Raw genomic sequence first — 19,907 nt, 5'->3', positions numbered from 1 at the left:
TTTTTTTGTTTATTCATTTATTATTTCTCTATATAAACTGCTTTGGAAACTTTTGTTGAAAAGCAGTATATAAATGTTGTTGTTGATTTCCAGATAGGGCTGAGAGAGACTCCTGCCTAAAAACTTAGACAGCCTCTGCCTGTCAGTATAGACAATACTGAGCTAGATGGACCAATGGTCTCACTCAGTAGAAGGCAGTTTCCTATGTTCCTATGATCTTGGACAGGCCTTACATGTTCCCACAAAGAAGTGGGAAAGAGCCACAAATAACTGATACCTGGAATTCCCCTGGAAGCCACAGATATACAGGGAGAGTGCTACCATTGGCCTGTGGGTCTTATGCTGTGGAAGCCTGATCTAGAAGCAACTTTAAGCTTTACTCCTCTTTTTCTGGTCCAAGAGTATAATACAATTTCAATTAGTGCAATCATCACCATCACCCTATCAAGATTTTTGGACTAGTTGCTTTCAAGGAATACTTCCCTCATAAACTTGTCTTCTTTTGAACTGTTTAGCATATGCTATAGAATCCTGGCTTGGACATAATATTCATAATAAAAACATTAAAAGGGGTTGAGGGCATCTTTTAGACCACAGATTCAGTCTACTCAGTACATAAGCCAAGTTAAGGAGCAGTTGCACATTGCAGAAGAAGACGCGGGGTCATCAGCAAAATTCTCCTTCAGGCAAATTTGTCCACCATTACTGAATTTCACTTTGTGGAACACCTGATCAACTTTGAAGAAACCATCAAAATAGATAGACAGATATTAGTCCAGTACTATACCCCACTGTGTTTGATGGAGTTAATCTGAGGTAAGTGTGCATAGGATTTCAGCCTTAATAATATTTGTTTATATAATGCATTACATCAATCCCAGCAAATTGATCTGAGGATAATCTAAATTATTTAGATAATCAGAAGATGGAATAAAACAAAAGGTGAATGTGCAAAGCTGTTGAAGAGGATTCTGCAGTCCTTTGTGCAAATATGAATGGTTCCTTTTTAACTTATTTATGGGTTGCTAAATTTTAGCTTGAGCATGGATTTAATTCAACATAATCATGGCAGGCTCTCATCTTAAAAATTCAGGTTCAGAGAATGTTGCAAATGAGGCAGGATTTATGTCCCACTGAGACATTAAAGTGCCCTGTGTGAGTGGGTGACAAACTACGCACACTGTGGTTTTATTATTTTTTTCTTAAAATTACAACACAGCTGCTTCCGGCCTATTACAGAGGAACATTTTCTTTTTTCAGGGCAGGCTAAGGGTGAGGAAGGGAGGCAGTTTGGAGAAGGTCAACCCATGCATGTGTGTGTGTGTGTGTGTGTGTGTGTGTGTGTGTGTGTGTGTGTGCGCGCGCGCGCGCGCGCGCACACACACACACACACACACACTGAACATCTGGGCAAAGTCAAACAATTTAAACTGCATGTAACTAATACAGTGTCAGCGCAACCGGCAAGCTGCAGGGGTCAGTCTGAGAGGACACAGGGTGGTCCGCAAGGGCCAGACACATTTTCAAAAACAGACCTGGTCAGGATTTGCCTTAGCTCCTTTAAAAGCAGACCCATGATCTCTCTCTCTCTCTCTCTCTCTCTCTCTCTCTCTCTCTCTCTCCCCCTCTCTCCCCCCCCCCCCCAACTAATAGCCAGGAAAATTGTGCAAATCTTTCTTCTCACTCTCATTCAAAACATGGAAGGGCTTTTTGGACTTACCGTGGTAGTTCAAGCCACATCACCCAGGAAGGAGACCATTCACTGTGGCTGTATGCATTCAGATTGGCATCAAGCAGCCAGCTGTCACTAGTCCCATCCTCCAGGGTCTCGCACTCCTTCATTTCTAATGCTTTGAGTATTACAGAAGAGGAGATGTTTTTCAAAAGGGCTACAGCCTCCCCACGGCTGACACCTGTCAGATCAATTCCATTCACATTGAGCAGAATGTCACCTGGTGATAGGAAATGAAAAAAATCAGTAGACAATGAATAGCACAAACTTTCTCATTAGAAGTTGAACTTCCAGGAGTGGTCACCTGAAGTATACAGAAACAGGCTAAATGAGGTCCCGGGAACAACTTTTGTGGCCCAGTAAAAATGTTTTCAGGTTGTAAGAAATAGAGATTCCACACATCAATATTCAAATTTTCATCTGGATTTTGTACCAATAATGCTTTTCTCAAAATCCACTTAAAGAATGCTGATGCCACCTGGGAGCTTAATGTCTTTAGGCAGCTATGAAAATTGAGAGATGGTTGCATCTGGGTCTGGCAGATCTGGGTTCAAATTCCAGTTCAGACAAAGAGAAACTGCGGTAGCTTTTGGCATGTCAGTAACTGTTAGCCTCAGTCCCCCCATCTGTCAAATGGAAGAAAAAGTAGAAGCTTTCCTGAACTGAAGACAGAAAATTAGTTTTATCTATTAATATTGCAAAACAAAAGCAAAGGAAGGAGAGGAGGCATACAGATGATGTGGCCCCCAGCCCTACCAAACATACACAAAACTGTCTGTTTGGCCTATGGCTGCAATACAAGAACTACTACTACACAAAACTGCATCTCCTTCTAGCTCGCTGTTTACAGAAGAGCTGTGTATCCAGATTAAGCCTGAAGATGCAGCTCCTCTACAAGTGGAGAACTAAAAGGAAATGTAGCTTTGTGTCGAATTAACTGCTGGACAATAATTTCTCCTGATGAAAACGTCCAAAATGCATTGGGAATTATTTACTGAAATACTGTTGCATTTGCCTGTTGTAATTTTCTCTATGAAGGAGGCACCAGTCCATAGTTATTAAGTCTGATATTAATTAACGCTATGTCAGAGTGCTATTAAAACATGCTCATGTTAAATGTCCACAGCTGCAGAATGCCAAGAAAGAAAGTCATTTTAAAATGACCTAAACTGACCGACATGACTTCTTAAAGTCAAGCTATTATTGCCTCTCCAGCACCCCTCATTCTGCTCCACCCACAACAACAACACAGAAAACCAAAATGGACTCGAAGCAGTTTCTCAAGACCACACGTATGGGCTGGTTGCCCCTCAGTGCCCTTTAGCCACATGTCTTTCAAGAAGGCAGGATGAAGAAGGGTTCCCAAAGCGTTTAGCAGATGGAGGGGCTATGCAAATGTTTTACTTATTATGAAGCATTCCAAGTACTTAACCCAGAAGTAAAGATGAATGATAAATATACAACTGTAAGAAAGCTTTCACAGCACTGTATTTAGACAGTTTGAACATGGCTAGTGATGAGCACTGAGCTAGTTATTTGAGCAAACAATTTCATTCACAGGCTGGACAATATTTGAAACTGTTATGAGATGGAATAGTATTTGTAGACATCAGCAAACAAACAAGGCAATGAAGAGATTGAACATCTAGGAAGTGTTCATGGGATAAGTATGGAGAAGTAGGGAAAGCAAATGTCCTCTTAGAAGAGCACTGTGAATCAGGTTTGGGAGCAGCTCCAACAGGACCGGAGTGAGTGGAGTTTAATAAGGATTCACAGGATACTTTGTGCTCTCCAAACCATAGGTTAAGGTTATGTGGGCTATTTTCTTAATCTGCATATAGAAGATTCATGATGCCATACTTGAGATTTTTCAATCATACTTCTTCCAGTAACTTGTAAAATACGTCCATTTCCTTTGAAACACATCTGGCTGATCTCTCCGAGTCAAATAAGATACTGTGCCCTCATGTCAGTAACTGTAGGAGTTGAGTCAGAGGCCTGTAACTGCACAGTCTTTACAGCAATTAAGATATTTGCTAGTAAGTCCCCATTAGAACAATCTTACAATATCTTTCAATTAACCACAAAGGATTACTATGCGGTGAGAAAGGAATCTATGAACAGTTATTTTCTCAACCAAGATTATAATCTCCGACCAAAATTCCTTAAAACTACCCTTTTGGCATCGTGTATGGAGGAAGTCAGCCCTACTCATTTATGATTTAAATCTAAAGTTATGTTTAATTTATGAGGGGAATTATTTCTGAATATTAAAAAAACACCTTTATAAACATTCTTTTTTTCAGGTTCAAACTGAGCATAAATGAATCCCCGTGACACTGCCAAATGTCTGGAGGTGGTTGGTTTATGTGCAACATTCTCCCACGCTTTCCTTATATAAATCAATCTCATGTAAGTTTTGGTAGCATTTTATAGCCTGGACAGAGGTCCCTTTGGGCTTCTTTAAACTGCAGTGGCTGAGTCGAAGAGTGTTTTCACACAGGAGGGTTAAGGTGCCTCCAGCTGCAGTTGGCTTTGTAATGAAAATGCTAAATCGACACTGGATAGAATCCTCATTTGCATTCCTCTGCTTCTCTGCATGAACAATGATCAAAGGATACTATCAATACTGAAAGAGGTGCTCACAGGCGATTTTGGTGCCTGAGTGAAAACCTCCTAGATGAATCTGCTTATTTATATTGTTTCATTTTTATTTATATGCAAGCAGGTTTCCAAATGCAAATCAATTCGACTTCTTACATATTAAACTTGAGAGAGGGGGATCTGAACCCAACACCTAGGATGTGGACTCCTTAGCTGGCTGGTTGTCAGCTCTGACTTCACTGAGTAGATTTTATGCATGTGTTAGGATTCTGTGACTGCAGCAGCTGGTGTTCAGCTTTCTGAAACTCACTTGGGTTAAAGTCAGTAGTCTTTTGCTCAAAACAATTTGTTTTTACCTTTATAAGACCTTATGTTTTTATGTCATATTGCAATTCCAAAAATGCCAGATTTGCAAATATTACAGTTGTGGAAGAAAGGATTAACAACTTCCTTGTTAATTAATGTCTTTAAACTGACAGAGATAATAACGCTATTGCCGCTGATCTGACCAGCTTTCTGAAACTTTTTACAGTGATCTTTTCCATGTGATCTCCCCAAAGCTAATGTTACCATTACAACACGGAAAATGGCAGCTACCAAGGTAACTTGGACTAGGTCTAAATAAACATATGAGCAAAGGAGCAGCGTCTGTTACAAGCTGACACTCCAAGCAAGGAAGCACCAGTGCGGTGAGAAAACAGCTTAACAAAACTTCCTAACTGATGGCACCAGTACAAGGAAGCAATTTTTGGCACCCTCCCCTTCCCCAGAAAGCCCTCTGTTCTAGCCCCAAATATATTCTCTAAGGGCTGTGAGCCTGCTCAACCTTTGGGAACATATTTGTGGGTGGCACGGAGGGCTTCCAAGGGAAGCACAGGGCGTCAAAAATGCTTGTTTCCCTACTGCATTGATGCAGTCAGGCTGTTGGTGCCTCCTTGCTCTGTATGTCAGCCATTGTTCACAAAGACTGAACTATTATTTGAGTTTCCAAGCGGTGCTTTTGATTCACCAACTCAAAGTAGTCCTTGAATCCCTTTAATATCACCTGTTTTGATTCTGCCATCTCTGCTGATGACTCCACCCGGTTCAACACTTATTACATAGATAGGCAAGTCCCATTCCCTGTGAGAGGAGGCACCACCTGCCACAGTCATTCCCAGAGACTCCGCATTATCTTTTTGGACAACCACCACCTTTTCATGACAGGTGACTGCATGGAGGACAGTCTGCAGAGGACAAAGAGAAAACATGAGTACAATGCATATGCTAACTCTTTTGACAGCTTAATTAAGAACAGCTACTTATAATGTTGCTCCAATCTGATGGCCAAGAATCTTCCTGTGCTGCTATTGCTTCTCTACCAGGTAAGGAAAAGAAGGTGGATTACCTCCTGCATCATATTACAATAGGTATCAAAGACTTCACAGAGCTCTCAAACTATACATCCCATATCTAAACACCATCACATCGCCAACCACAGACTACGTTACTTAACTCAAAAGTTAATTTAAAACAACAACAACAACAACAAGAGCTTGGAAGAAAATTACAGTTAGGCCATTTCACTGAAAATTTTGTTTGTATATTTGCTAGTGTACATGGCAATATCTGGATTAATTTTCTTCACATACAGTAAACTAGTTAATGTAAAAAACATTGCCTATAAACCAGAAGCTCATGGACATAGATTTGTTTACCACTGCAGCAGCCAAAGTAATTGCAAAGTGTATTTGTATACTTTCTCAATACCTTATTGAGAAAGTATATGGTACTTCCTCCATTCAACCAATTCCCAGGATGACCATGTGTGCACATTTTGGTGGCAAGTCTGAACCATGCTGGCTTCCGCAAGCATCTGTGTACATGTGAACTCCTGAGCAACTGGGTACAGGTTAGATCCCCTAGAAACTGGCAGAACCATAGTATCCCTTCAGAAAGCCTACGCAAGATCCCAAAACCAAACTTATCAAATTCCAGGATATTCTAGAAGCTTTAGTGATGCTTTAGTGATGGGCCTCTATGCACGCATGGCTAGACTCCCTGTTTCAAGTGAAGCCTCTGGAACTGTGCTAGAACCTGGCAGCTTCTGGTAAGTCCTGAGAGTCAATTAATTGGTTCCACCCTAGATAGAATTGTAAAGCCACCAATGAATTTGTCTCCAAGCAGATTTTGGTGGCAACTCAAAATGCAAAGATATGCTTCTGAAGAGCATGGAGATGTGCTGGCTTGTGCAAGAGTACTCCAGGTGTACCTGAAAGTGCATTTGGGGCTCTGGACTGGACAGCATGTTGGGTAAATCTCTCTCCTTTTATAAATAAGAAAAAAGATGGGTTTTATTTTCATTAAATCAATCCAGTTTACTCATAATAATTTTATTTGAGTAAAATTGAGCCCCTGGTGGCGCAGTGGTAAAACTGCCGCCCTGTAACCAGCAGGTTACAAGTTCGATCCTGACCAGGGGCTCAAGGTTGACTCAGCCTTCCATCCTTCCGAGGTCGGTAAAATGAGTACCCAGAATGTTGGGGGCAATATGCTAAATCATTGTAAACCGCTTAGAGAGCTTCAGCTATAGAGCGGTATATAAATGTAAGTGCTATTGCTATTGCTATTTCTGTGTGAACTACTGGGCATTATTTTTACAGCAGAAAGGCAGAAATAAATAATAATTTCCACTTTTGTGAAAAACATTTCATAATGATCAGAGATTCTTCTGACTGGCAAACATTAATTTTTGAGAGGAAATTTCTTTTTCATAAATCAGGGGGATTTTTGACTTTGAAACTAAGTATGAAAACTGTATGCTTCCTCTGGCTCGCACATCAGCAATGTTGCAGCTAATATGAGCTGTTTATATAAGGAAAATGATGCAGACTTGCAGATCAGGTCCTGAAGGTGATTTTCAGAAATGAATGGTCACCCACTATATTTCATTATGAGGAAATACTACTGGATTATTTCCTGTGTCGTGACCAAAAACCTGTCATACATTTCTCCTTTAAAAATTCTCAAAATGACTTATTTAGAGAATTGTAATTAAAAGCAACTTGTGGAGACTCAAGGAAGAATGGGGAAGGTGGATAGTGATGAAAGGAAGTTAAAGCTTTTCTTTTAACAAACACATACTGTGCTCACTTGACTTTATTCCTGATAAACAAGTCAACTAATTAAAAGGCATTGTTTATCAATGAGAGTATTTCAGTTCATTCTCTTCTAAACAACTGCCTTGTTTCCATGATTTTGACATTACCTTGGGGGCTCCTCTGACAGAGAGTGAATGTAACAGCTTGCCTGCTTTTTAATATTTATTGTAAGATAAATATTTACAACAGATTATCTCCAGCTCAGTGTCCTGATGGTTGTCTCACAGGCAACAGACACAGCTGCAGCTACATGGCCAGTTTTAATTACCTGAAAGTTGAAGCTATTCCTTCAGCTACAAGATTTTATATCCCTCATGTTAAGGGCAAAGGGCCTAGTCTTTGAAGACTGAAAGATAATGTGCTTGAAAGGAAAAAGAAGCCATTCTAGTTAAGCGTAGTATGTTGTATTTTAGGGACTGCTGAGACATTATATACAAGCTTTCACAGACCTGAAGAGAGCATGATTCAAATTACATTCTACTAGGGACATAGAATCAGACCAATATTGGGAAAGAGAGAAGCTTGTGACTGCCAAAGTCCTGGCCCAATCAAACAATAACCCTTGTTCTGACTTTACCCCAATATCCAGTTTTTAGAAAACAAATTCTGAGGGAGGCTTCTTTTCTGATATAGCCTCACCACATATTCCCAAAAGTTACAGTGAGAAGCTGGCTCACTTCAGATCCAACAAGATGGACCTTTTTCTGTCACAAGTGGAGCAGGAATTCTGGTCTATTCAAGACTGTGTGGAACTGAGATTCTAGATCCAAAAGCTCTAATCCAGAGATATTAGTACAGTAAATATTAAAATCAATGTGACAATTCAATGCAATTAACTTTTTCTGGATTGGAAATAGAATTTTGAGTTTTATATTTACTTTTTAACAATCAGAGGTACAAATTTAGAGTCTCACTCATGCACAGGCAATGTTAGGGAGAACAGCATCTACGCATATGAGTGAAGAGAAGGGAATGTCCACTTTTATTTTCCTCTTGCCATGCATCCTGATACTCCATTTAATTTAGACAATAAGCTCCTCTGGGCAGGGACATGCCTTTTTAAAATCTATGCTACTCTGTAAAGTGCCATAGATATAGTAGTACTAGCAGCAACTTGCAACAAGAGGGACAAATAGTTATGAAAAGATGTCATATAAGGAAGGGTTAACAGATTACTGGGATGTGTATATGGTTTACAATGTTGAAATGTTGAAAAGGATGTCACAAAGCAAAAATGTAGTACAATCGGTTCCCTACTGCTATAGATAAAAGGAGAATCAGCAACTGGTTTAAATTGTAGATGGGAGACTTACATTAGATATTAGGAAAAAGTTTCAAGAAAACACTGATGGATGTGTTTTGATAAGCATAAATATAGTCTCAGCACTAGCAAATCCTTAGCACAAACAGATTTGGAAAGTTATATTTCACATTCTTTTGTTTTGCACGCAATATAGAAATGTACGATCACTCTTAGTATGAAAATATACACCAAATCACTATTAACGATGTCTTGAGGTTGCTTTAAGAGTGTCTCCCAATTTCCCCCACACTCAGTATTGGACAACTTACTGTTTACAATTGGCACTGGCTTCAGAGCCAGCCTCTTTCCACATGGAGGCAGGATGTCATAGGATGTCTTTGCCAAAAGGGATGGCTGAACTATTTTATAATAACAAATGAAGTTGAAAACTGAAGCTTATTCTTGGCACTGGATATTAGAAACTTGAAAGCAATATCGATCCCACATTTACATCTGTGTCTTAGAAATGTCTGAGGAGAGAGCTAGCTCTCTAAGAAAAAAAGAATTAGGGGGCTGGTGATATTTAAATCAAATTATTCTAGAGAGAAAGAATTCTTAATATGACAGTGGAAAATATAATAATTTGGAGATGGTGAGATTTGACTGTGCAATCAAATATGTTTGTTTCCATCACAATGGTACGATGAAGATGAATTAGATTTAAGCATGAATGTGCATGGCCTTTCGAGTTGGAAGCCTATTTTGATCTTCAAAACCCAAAGTTAAAAAAAAAGATAAGATTCATATTTTGAGTGAGGATCAGGATAATGGCCTGTGCAGTATAGGAAGCTGCCATATACCGAATCAGACCATTGGTCTATCTAGTTCAGTATTGTCTTCACAGACTGGCAGCGGCTTCTCCAAGGTTGCAGGCAGGAATCTATCTCAGCCCTATCTTGGAGAAGCCAGGGAGGAAACATGAAACCTTCTGCTCTTCCCAGAGCAGCTCCATCCCCTAAGGGGAATATCTTACAGTTCTCACACTTCTAGTCTACCATTCATATGCAACCAGGGTGGACCCTGCTTAGCTAAGGGACAAGTCATGCTTGCTACCACAAGACCAGCTCTCTTCACAATCCCACAAGCATTGTGAGCAGCACAAGAATTGCTATGTGCTTGCAACACTTGCACAATTGCTGGAAACTGTGTGAATGCTGTCACACAATGGTCTGGCCACTGGAAATAATGGCCAGACTATCACACAAATGCATTCATGCATTTCTGGCAATTGTGGAAGTATTAAGAGCATGCAACAGTTCCCATGGTGTTCACAACGCCTGCAGGATGCTGTGCAAAATATCTTCCAGTAGCTATTGTGCATGCAGGCTATTAGCAACTAGTAATTTAGCAACATAAATCTGGTATCCATCATAGAAGAGAAAGGTATGGGCCTTGATTTACCACTGCATGAACTAAATTGTGAATGTGGCAGGCAAACATATTCTGAGAATGATTAAGAACACAGAGGATGATACACATGGAGAAACAGGGATGGCTTTAGATTTCAGGGAACCCTCACCATACTGCTTTCCATGGACCCCCTGCTATCTGGATGAGTCCCCCTTAAAATTGGTGGTGGGCGGATTAGCTTGGTGGATGAGGAAAGGAGGAGGAACAACAGAGCAATTCTCTTATATTATTCCACCACCATTACATAAAGGCTATGGACACAGAAGTGGCCTCAGAAATCTTGGCAGCTACCTGATTATGCCAACTCCTGACATCAGTCCTGGAAATACTGTACATTGCTACAGATATGAGACTATCTCCCTTGCAGATTTGCAAAGCCAGATTTTTAACCACCTACAAAAAATGGCTTTATGTGTACACTGCATAAGAGCAGAGTTTTAGGCAGAGGGGTAAACACTGTCATACCATGCCCACACAAACTAGTTCAACTGAGTAGTAAAATCAAATGGCTTAGACCCATAAGAGTTTTGGCTCTCTTTTTATTATGGAAAGGTGAAAGACCACGGAAGCCCCGATGTAATATACACAGAGCTACAAAGCACAAACCATCTGTTAGTTGCCCAGAGGAAGGAGATGCACCCAAGAGTACAAAGAAGGGGACCAGCAGGGATCAGGTGCTGTGCATGACATGAAGCTGTTCTTTCAAGCCAAGTCAAAAAGAAGGCAAACAAGAGAGATTAGCTAATGTTGCTCAGAGCAGCATGAACTTTCTTCTTAAGCTGTGACCTCCACTGAAGAGGTCAAAAGGGGGCAAGCACTGGCTATCAGCTAGTCATTGTGTGGTCATTGAGTTGTCATTGCTAGCACATAGGACAAAGAGAGGAACAAAACCTATTAAAGGCTGTTTTATTTTAATGATCCCAAATACTTCCCAATTCCTAGGGTCTGATCAATGTTGTCGAAATCCAGAGAAGAAAATGAAAATTGCAAATGCAAGATAATTCCCCAGGAATGCAATGAGAAGTCAGAAGGCATCACTCCCAAATGTTCCTTGTTGTGAAAGGTCTCCTACATGCCTCAACTGTCATCCAAGTACTGTGACTTGAGGGCAGCAGTTCTCAAACATGTTATTAAGGGGGGCATCATTTCATGATTGTGAGGAGGAGGAGGAGGAGGATGAAAATGACAGCAAGGCTCAAAGGCTTACCCTTAAATATTTTTCAACTGCAATAAAGAAGTGGATTTCAACAGCAATTGTCGTGGTTACTCTTTATAATAACCAGAGATAGAAATGCTCCTGAGGAATAAGCACATGTGTGAAACATGGGAGAGGGAGGAATGATCTACTTCTCTCCGACGTTCTCCCAAAATGGAACCCATCTATAGAAAATTAACATGGTTTTAAAAGATATACTTTTAAAAGTGGATCTGACACAGATGTCACTTGTATTGTGCAGTCTTTAATGTTCATAACTAGCCTACCCACAATGCAGCCATGATTCTCTGTTGGGTTCCAGTCTGCCACTTAAAATATTTGGTGGTAACAACAACAAAGAAGATATTAATAATATGATGGTGGTGGTGGTGGTGATGATTAAGTAATCTTAATCATTCAGATGGATGAGGAGTTCAGATGGATGATGAGATAGAAGCTAATCAAGTCAACAAGAGCAAGTAGGTCAACTTTTTAAAAATGGCAACAAACATGAAAAGTCCCTCATTTGGAAGGGCACACATTATTGAAGAAACTAGTTGCTTTAGTCGCTAAGAACTAGCTCCTTCAGCAAGCTAAGGCAATTAGCTAGTTGTAGGAGCTAGTTTTTTGAAGCAGTGACCACCTTCCAGTTAATGCAAATTCTCCTCTGTTTATACTCCTTTATTAAGAAGAAGCTGAAGCTTGACTGTGAATCTTCTTTATACTTATTTCTCTAAGATGTACCCATGGTTAATCTCATGTGTGGCAGCACTCATGAGAGTTCAGAGAGCTGCTGGATAGCCATGGGGCAGAATAAATATGGCAGCAGTGGTGGTGGCCGGCCGAAGAAGGCGGCAGGCGGGCGGGCGGCTGGAGTGCCCAGCAGGCGGTCCTGGCAGGTGGGTGGCCGTAACAGCTGCGGGTGGTTAGCTGGCCAGCCAGCCAGCAGGGAGGTAGCCAGGAAACGGCGGTCGCAGGCGGCGCAAAAGAAGAAGATGGGGGCGGGTGGCAGAGAAGAAGATGAAGGCAGCTGCGGGAAGGGGAAGAAGAAGATGGGTGGTGGTGGGGAGACTGTGGCAGGGGCAGTCAAACAAAAAGGTGGGGGGGGAGAAGGCAGTGGTAGCAAACTAGGGGCACAGATGATCAGCTAGTTTGAAATATTACTTATTAAGAAAATTTATATATTACTTTTCAACAAAGTTCATAAAACAGAAGGAATGCACGGTGGGGTGGGGGGAATAAGCAAAAATAATGAGAAAATGTTTTCTTATCCCCAAAGGGTTTACAAGCTAAAACCTAATACATGGGAAACACCAGCAACAGGATGGTGGGATGCTGACAGAGGTACTGTCTGTAGGGGGTCGGGATCCAAGAGATGGTTTAGATCCACCTGCTCTGGAGGGGGTTACACTCCCCCTAAAAGATCAGGTTCGTAGTCTGGGAGTGCTCCTGGATCCCAAACGCTCCTTGGTTTCTCAGGCTGAGGCTGTGGCCAGGAGTGCTCTTTATCAGCTTCACCTGATTCGTCAGATATGTCCATTTCTGGAGGAAAATGACCTTAAAACGGTGGTACATATGCTGTACTGGACTAGGATCAGGGAGACCCAAGTTCAAATCCCCATTCAGCCATGATACTTGCTGGGTGACTCTGGGCCAGTCTCTCAGCCTCATAGGGTTGTTGTGAGGAGAAACTTAAGTTTGTAGTACACCGCTCTGGGCTCCTTGGAAGAAGAGCGGGATATAAAATGTTAATAAATAAATAAATAAATAAATAAAGTAATGCACTCTACGTGGGGCTGCCTTTGTACATAGTTTGGAAACTACAATTGGTTCAGAATGTGGCAGCCAGACTGGTCTCTGGGACAACACAAAGGGATCACATAACATCAATTCTAAAAGAACTGCACTGGCTGCTGCTGTTTCTGAACAAAATACAAAGTACTGGTTATTACCTATAAAGCCCTTAACAGGTTAGGTTCAGGGTACTTAAGAAAGCGCCTTCTCTGTCATGAAATTCTATGTCACCTATTAAGATCATCTGGAGAGGTCCAGATATGGTTGCCGCCAACTTGTTTGATGGCAACTTGGGACCAGGCGTTCTCTGTGGCTGCCCCAGGGCTTTGGAATGTGCTCCCTGCTGAAATAAGAGCATCTCTTTCTCTGTTTGTTTCTAGGAGGACCCTGAAGACGTACCGATTTTCCCAGGCCTTCAACTGATACCAAATTTTTTGAATTTTAATGTGTTTTTGTCTATTATGATCTTTATCTTTTTAGGATATTTTATATTATGTTTTAATTCTGTTCACCACCTAGAGAGTTCAATATTGGGTGCTATATAAATCAATTAATTAAATAAATAAATAATATACTGCACTGAATAGGAACAGTTGCTCTCCCCCTGCTCAATGTAAGACAACTACCACTTTAAAAAGTGCCTCTTGCCCAGCTAACTCAGGTAATACCCTAAATCTACAGCAAAGGAAAAAATACCTGGGATTCATTTAACTGGAAATGCCAGGGACTTTTACATACTGCAGGCTTTACCACGAGTTTACTGGGAGACTTTACTGAGAACTGAAAGTTTTCCCAAAAAACGGACACAAAAAATGTGTGAACTGCTCCCCGATAACTTGCAGGGACTTCAGGGTAAATCTAGCCAATATGTCAACACACCTCCTCCATTCCGGAGGAGATGTGAATTAAAGGGCTTTAAAGGCCCTGTCTGAAAAATTTCTAGGAATGAAAACTGGGACAATACAGTACATGCAAACAATGTGCTCTCCCACTGAACTATGTTTCCCCCATCCCAATGCTGTCACACAACATCTTAAGTCCATTAACCTTTAGTAGAGGAATTTGTTTTTTGAAAAACATTGAGAGGGTAACAACTATCTGCCACAGGCTCTATTCTAGAAAATATACATGCATCTATCTGCTGAAAAGCTGAGGGGGAAACGAAGAATGTGGGGGTGGGAAGGCGAGAGCTCTCTCTACCTTCTTAGGGCTCAAATCTTCAGTCAAGCTGCTGCCCTGATGTAGTGATGCAAATGAGAGACCAGGGTAGGGCCAATTACTCCACCTGCCAGGCATGATTCCACTCCTTGCTTGTGTCACTGTGGCAGTGTCTTGGGTGAAGGGATAAAGGGTGGGGATAAAAGATAAGTCGAAGAAGCTTTTCTGTACTTCAGCAAAATTGCTGCTGTTGAGGGGGGTAAGTGAGAGAAGTGGGAGGAAACCAAACAAGACCACCCCTCTCAGATTACTTATTCCCTATTTGTCAGACCTGAGAAGAAGATAACAAGTTGAGTTTAGCATTGAGAGCTGTGCTGCCTTCTGAAGCCTGACTCTCTTTGCCTTGTAACACAAAGCCAACATTTAGACTCAGACAATATAGTATAATACTATAGAAAAATTATAGCCTCTCATGCTTTCTGTTGGAGTGTTTCATGAATGACAGCAATGGTCTCCTTTGGATGTTGCAGAAGATGCAAGAAACTAGCAGCACATTGAAGATTCCACCTTCTATCCTTCTCTGGATAATCGTTAACCCCAAACTGATTGACAGGATGATAGTCCTATTAATCTTCTACCAGATGGTAAGAATCTCTGAAGCCAGTCTCAGCAACAGCCTTGCCTTCATAGTTTGTTCCAGATGGAGACAGTGCAGACAAGTTGCTTCTTCTTTTTATAAAAGTGTATTACACTGTGCTCGGAAGCATGTTTGTGAATAGAATACTGGGGGTATATGGGTATAAACAACAGTTTTGCTCCATGGTTATTTTTCAGCTTTTTCTCCTCTCCCCACCACACATTCAGAAAGACAGCAGCACTTACCAGTGTATAAACAAAGAGGGTCACAGTTTCTGTGTTTATACAGCAGAATTAAAACGTGCTTCATTTGCTGATACTGTCCAGAAATAATACTTAGAGACATTAACACATTAGTCAGTGTACCAGACCGCCCCCTCCTTTCTTTCCCCTTACAGAAGAAACCATAATGAGAGAAAACACTGGTAGGCCTCACCTTGTTAGGATTGTTCCTCTGAGCAGGACAGGGCAGATGGCTACTGTTGTAATCCCATCCAGCCTCCTGCAAGATATCAGGAGTCTGCTGCCTAGTCTGCCGAGAGACAGTGAAGTGGACCCGTTTCTCGCTAGCCTGTATGTTGAGACACAGATAAAAGCCCTGCTTGTCAATCCGTTGCAAAGCCAACTCTCTCAGGATGAGAATACAAATGGATTTACATGATTGAATTACTATTTATAGCCCATCACATCCTCAATTCTCCAAGAGCTTATTGAAATTTCACCAAAGACAGTTCTATTGCTGTCCCCCAATTAGTTCATAAATTGCATTATTGGCCTGTTCCCCCCCTCCCCCCATGATATTTGACTGCATTTGTTACTACTACTACTACGTATATACGACATTACTGGTATATGTTACTACGTATATACTATTACTACTACTACTACTACTAATGCTGCTTTCCAATACAAAAGTTCTCAAAGCGGTTTACACAAAAAATGAATAAGATAATTCCCTGTCCCAAAGGGTTCACAATCTACGAAGAAACAACAGTCACTGGAGGGATGCTGTGCTGGGATTGAACAAGGTCAATTGCTCACTCTCTCGCTACATATAAAGAGAATCACCACTTTGAAAGGTGTCTCTTTGCCCAGTTACCTGGGGTAACTAGAGAACTATTTTTATTTCTCCATTACTTCTTTCTCAACTGGCCTATTTTTTCTATCCATAGGATCCTCAAGGTGACTTAAAGAGGGGGAAACAAGAAAAACAAACAAATATAAACAGATGTTATTAGTCTATCCAAGTAACAAGCTACAGGTTCTGCTCAATACACCACAGCACTCAAAAGTCAAATGTTAACATTACTAAAACTTTTAAAAGTGTGAGATACTGTAGGCAAAATAGTTACAGTTGCATTCACATAGGAGAGCTCAGTAGGGATCTGTGAGTGATGACCAACGGTGTGATTTTCTTTGCCTGGGAGATATTTTTGAGGGCAAGAGGCATAACTGACTCTTGTATATCTCAGGTACTGTTGCAGATAGTCACAGAAAGTTCCACTGGCCACAATTCAGCCAAAGTAAGCCCTTTACTTTGATTCCCTGGTGTTCATCTTTATAATGTCAAATAGTTGGATTTTTTTTGCATTTTAAGTATATGGAGGAGTGTATGAGTGTACACCCCACCACACACACAGATATACATGTACAGTCACAATGTTGTTTTTTCTCAAAGACAGAGCGTTTTGTTCTGGATGTTTATAGCATGCCAAAATAAAGGAATATCAGCATCTGTACTCAAGTCCATAGAGTCACACGATCATCTGTAACATGTCTAAAAGGGTTTTAGATTAAAGTTATAGGCATGGCATGAAGTAAACCAACTGGTGGTGTGGTGTGAAGACTAATTAATACACAGATCTGCTCTATATGAAATGCACTATAAAGTCACCTGAAGATGAATTTATCTTCATGGCTTATCTCCAAACTTATTATTTACAAGGAAGTTGTAAATGTGATTAATTGTTCATGAGGGAAAAATCCCAAAGTGCAAGTAAAGTACTCTTTCAAATTCCATGGTTCTTTCTAGATCAACTTGGTTGGGTCATCTGAGTACAAAGAATTTTCAGGGTGAAGTAGGTCACTATCATTCCCATTTTCCAGGTAAGGTCTATGATTTACCCAAGGCCATACAGTAGTTCCATAGAGTAAAATCAGTCATGGCTAGCTAAGTCCAATTAAAACTAAGGAAATAAGCTGGTACTCCTGGCCCTCACAGGTCCTACTTCTTTTAACAAGGCCAACCCATGCAATCCTAAGTATGTTTACTCAGAAGTAAGACCCACTATGTTCAAAGAAGCTTTCTCCTTGAGTATGAATAGGATTGCAGCATTAGTAACTTTAGTTGGACTGAGGCCAGTGAGTCTATGCAGTGGTGGCCTATGAGGGGGCCAGTGCGTGGCAGCGAGAGGCACCTTTAAGAGTAAAATAATAGGTGCTTACCTTTGCTCTTGCTGCACCTGAACACTGCTCAGAGAAGCAGCATGCCGCCCAGCACCCCCCACAGCACAGGATCGTCTCCACCACTCACCTGGCCGTGGGCAGGGGATCGACTCTGTGGAAGCCAGGTGAGTGGCGGAGGCAATCCCCCACCGCAGGGAGTGCTGAGCAACATGCTGCTTCTCTGAATAGCATTCAGGTGATGCGAGAGTGAAGGTAAGCACCAATTATTTTACTCTTAAAGGTGCCACTAGCCACCTCTCCAATGGCACCCCCACTGGCCGCTATTGAGTATATGGTAAAGAAAAGATGAACACAAGCCTTCTAGAGTTATCCAGTTCTCTAATGACTGAACCATGCCAACTCTACATTTTACTTTAACACTTCATTTCCTAACCATTCAGGGGCACCGTTTTAGATTCAGTAGGAAGGCAAGCAGTGTGGGAGCAAGCAAAGATGGTCCAGTGGAAAGAGGCAAGATTTTCAGCCTGCTATGACACATTCATGCAGGAAACAAAAGGGAAGTGTGTGTTTTTCTTCAGAACTAATGTTTCATTAATATGTAGATGTATGCAGTTGTAATTGATGAATCTGTCAATTAATTTACCAAACCTCATATGATTAATTCAGATGTCTTTCACAGCAAGATCACATTTTTTAAAAATCAACAAAAACAGAAATATTGGAGGTTTGGCAAGCCAATTTCCCCTGAAATTACATTTTTAAAAGGCCAATCACATTGTAATCTATGGATAAACATAACAAAGATGTTAACTGACTGGTAATTCTGGGTTAGACAAGGCTTATATGATTCATGAAGTTTGCATCCAGGACTGCTTGGAAATATCACTATCTCTTTGATGGTGATGTTGTTTAAATCCTCTGCTGGTATGTATTTCAAATGCTTATATAGAATATCCATGTTTGGAAATAGTATGGGCTTCAGTTGCATTATTACATATTAGTGTGAGTGATCTCATTTTCCTATTGATCTCTCTTCTAAATCAGTTCACTGTGTATCTCTATGTACAGCTATATGGGGGCTTACTTTTTATGAAGCACACTTGCTCTCTTTAGTAACAATACGGAGCTGTTATTTAGAATATTAGTCTTTAGGAGGAGGTTCCATTTCACATACTCCTCTGCCTGGAGGACATAGTATATATACTGCTTTGTTAATAATCTGCTCAGAGTGTGGTAGTCAGGGATAGTGCACACAAAATTGTTGGCATATAGAGATCACTTCAAACCAACACCATGGCACAGTTGTCCCCACTGCACTAAGACTTCCATAAACAGTGGCTTGCCATTGGGATTGGGACATGATCTGTGGCACACTAGCCCAAAGGTGGGCCATTATTGGGTTATGTACAGTACAGTGGATATACTGTATCTATGCATGGGTGTAGCTTGTAATAGTTTCTATGTATGGAGTACTGCTGGAATCCAGCCATATGCTCCCATGCTGGCAAGCAGAGCTTTCTCATTGCCAACTATTGCAGGAAAAAGCACTCACAGAACCTATTTGTGATAGCTGGCAATAGGAGGTCTTGTATAACCATCAACTTAATCTCTGCTGTAGGAAAATCGTAGGGCAGGGTTCTCCTTGATTGTTCTCACAGGCAAGGACGGAGTTCATATGGGAGAAGGTGCTCCCTACACTACTATGCACCCAAGCAGTTAGGGCTTAAAGAATCCCTAAACTAGGATCTTGAATTGTGCCTGGAAATTATATTTCTATGTTTATTACATGTATATCCTGCCTTTCTTCCATCATGAAACTCAAGGCCATGTACATGGGGTTCCAAAGAGATCTCCCATCCATATACTGCCAGACCCAGACCTGCATAGCTTCAGCAAGATGGCTACATCATACATCCTCAGACCATAGACTGGGACCCCAGGGTAATGAACTGGAAATGAATCAGTAGCCAATGAAGTATTTCAAGCACTGGTGTAATGTGATATCTGATGCTTGCCAGGTGATCACATCTCATAGGAGCTGCAATTTCCAAATAATTAATCCTCCCTTTCCCAAGTACCACTGCTATCATCAGAATTGAAGGGCTCCCACCTGGCTGCTTTTACATGAAGAAAGCCATTATTAATCCTCCAGATGTCCATTCACAGATCTCCTGCATCACATCTGTTTTGGTCCTGAGATCCATCATGCTACAGCTGCCGTCAGCTCACAATCAAAGCAGTCCTTTGCAGTACCCTGATGGTTTGAATGTTTTGCTCAGGTACCACCATAAAAGCAATGTCTTATTTCTTGCTCACTGCCAAAAGTGGGTGCAGCTATGTCAAATCTACTGCAAATGTGCAGCTGTGTGTCTGGTTATAGAAACAGGCCAGGGTTTCTGATTAAGTCACTGCTTATACTATGGAAGATTCTATCCTTTGCAGGAGACTAGGCTTATAGTATTTTGTCACCAAAACATTTTATACAGCCAGCTGAATAATGATTTGTAATAGTTTAAGAGTGTGGTACTG

At 41.0% G+C, this 19,907-nt stretch overlaps 1 protein-coding gene across 4 annotated transcripts in view; it reads right to left on the bottom strand.

Annotated features, from left to right (window-relative positions):
• Nucleotides 1–19,907, bottom strand: part of LNX1 (ligand of numb-protein X 1) — a 135,843-nt gene that overhangs the window by 11,700 nt on the left and 104,236 nt on the right. For all 4 annotated transcript variants that reach the window (XM_053258318.1, XM_053258320.1, XM_053258319.1 and 1 more), the window contains 3 exons: nt 15,409–15,543; nt 5,382–5,562; nt 1,721–1,952 (listed from right to left, as the gene is read on the bottom strand). In XM_053258318.1, coding sequence (XP_053114293.1) covers nt 1,721–1,952; nt 5,382–5,562; nt 15,409–15,543 — 548 coding nt within the window. The remainder of the gene's footprint in view (nt 1–1,720; nt 1,953–5,381; nt 5,563–15,408; nt 15,544–19,907) is intronic.

This window comes from Hemicordylus capensis, chromosome 5, assembly GCF_027244095.1.
Source record: "Hemicordylus capensis ecotype Gifberg chromosome 5, rHemCap1.1.pri, whole genome shotgun sequence".
NCBI lineage: Eukaryota > Metazoa > Chordata > Lepidosauria > Squamata > Cordylidae > Hemicordylus > Hemicordylus capensis.
The sequence above is the reverse complement of the archived record's forward strand: the minus strand, read 5'-3'. Positions and strand labels throughout refer to the sequence as shown.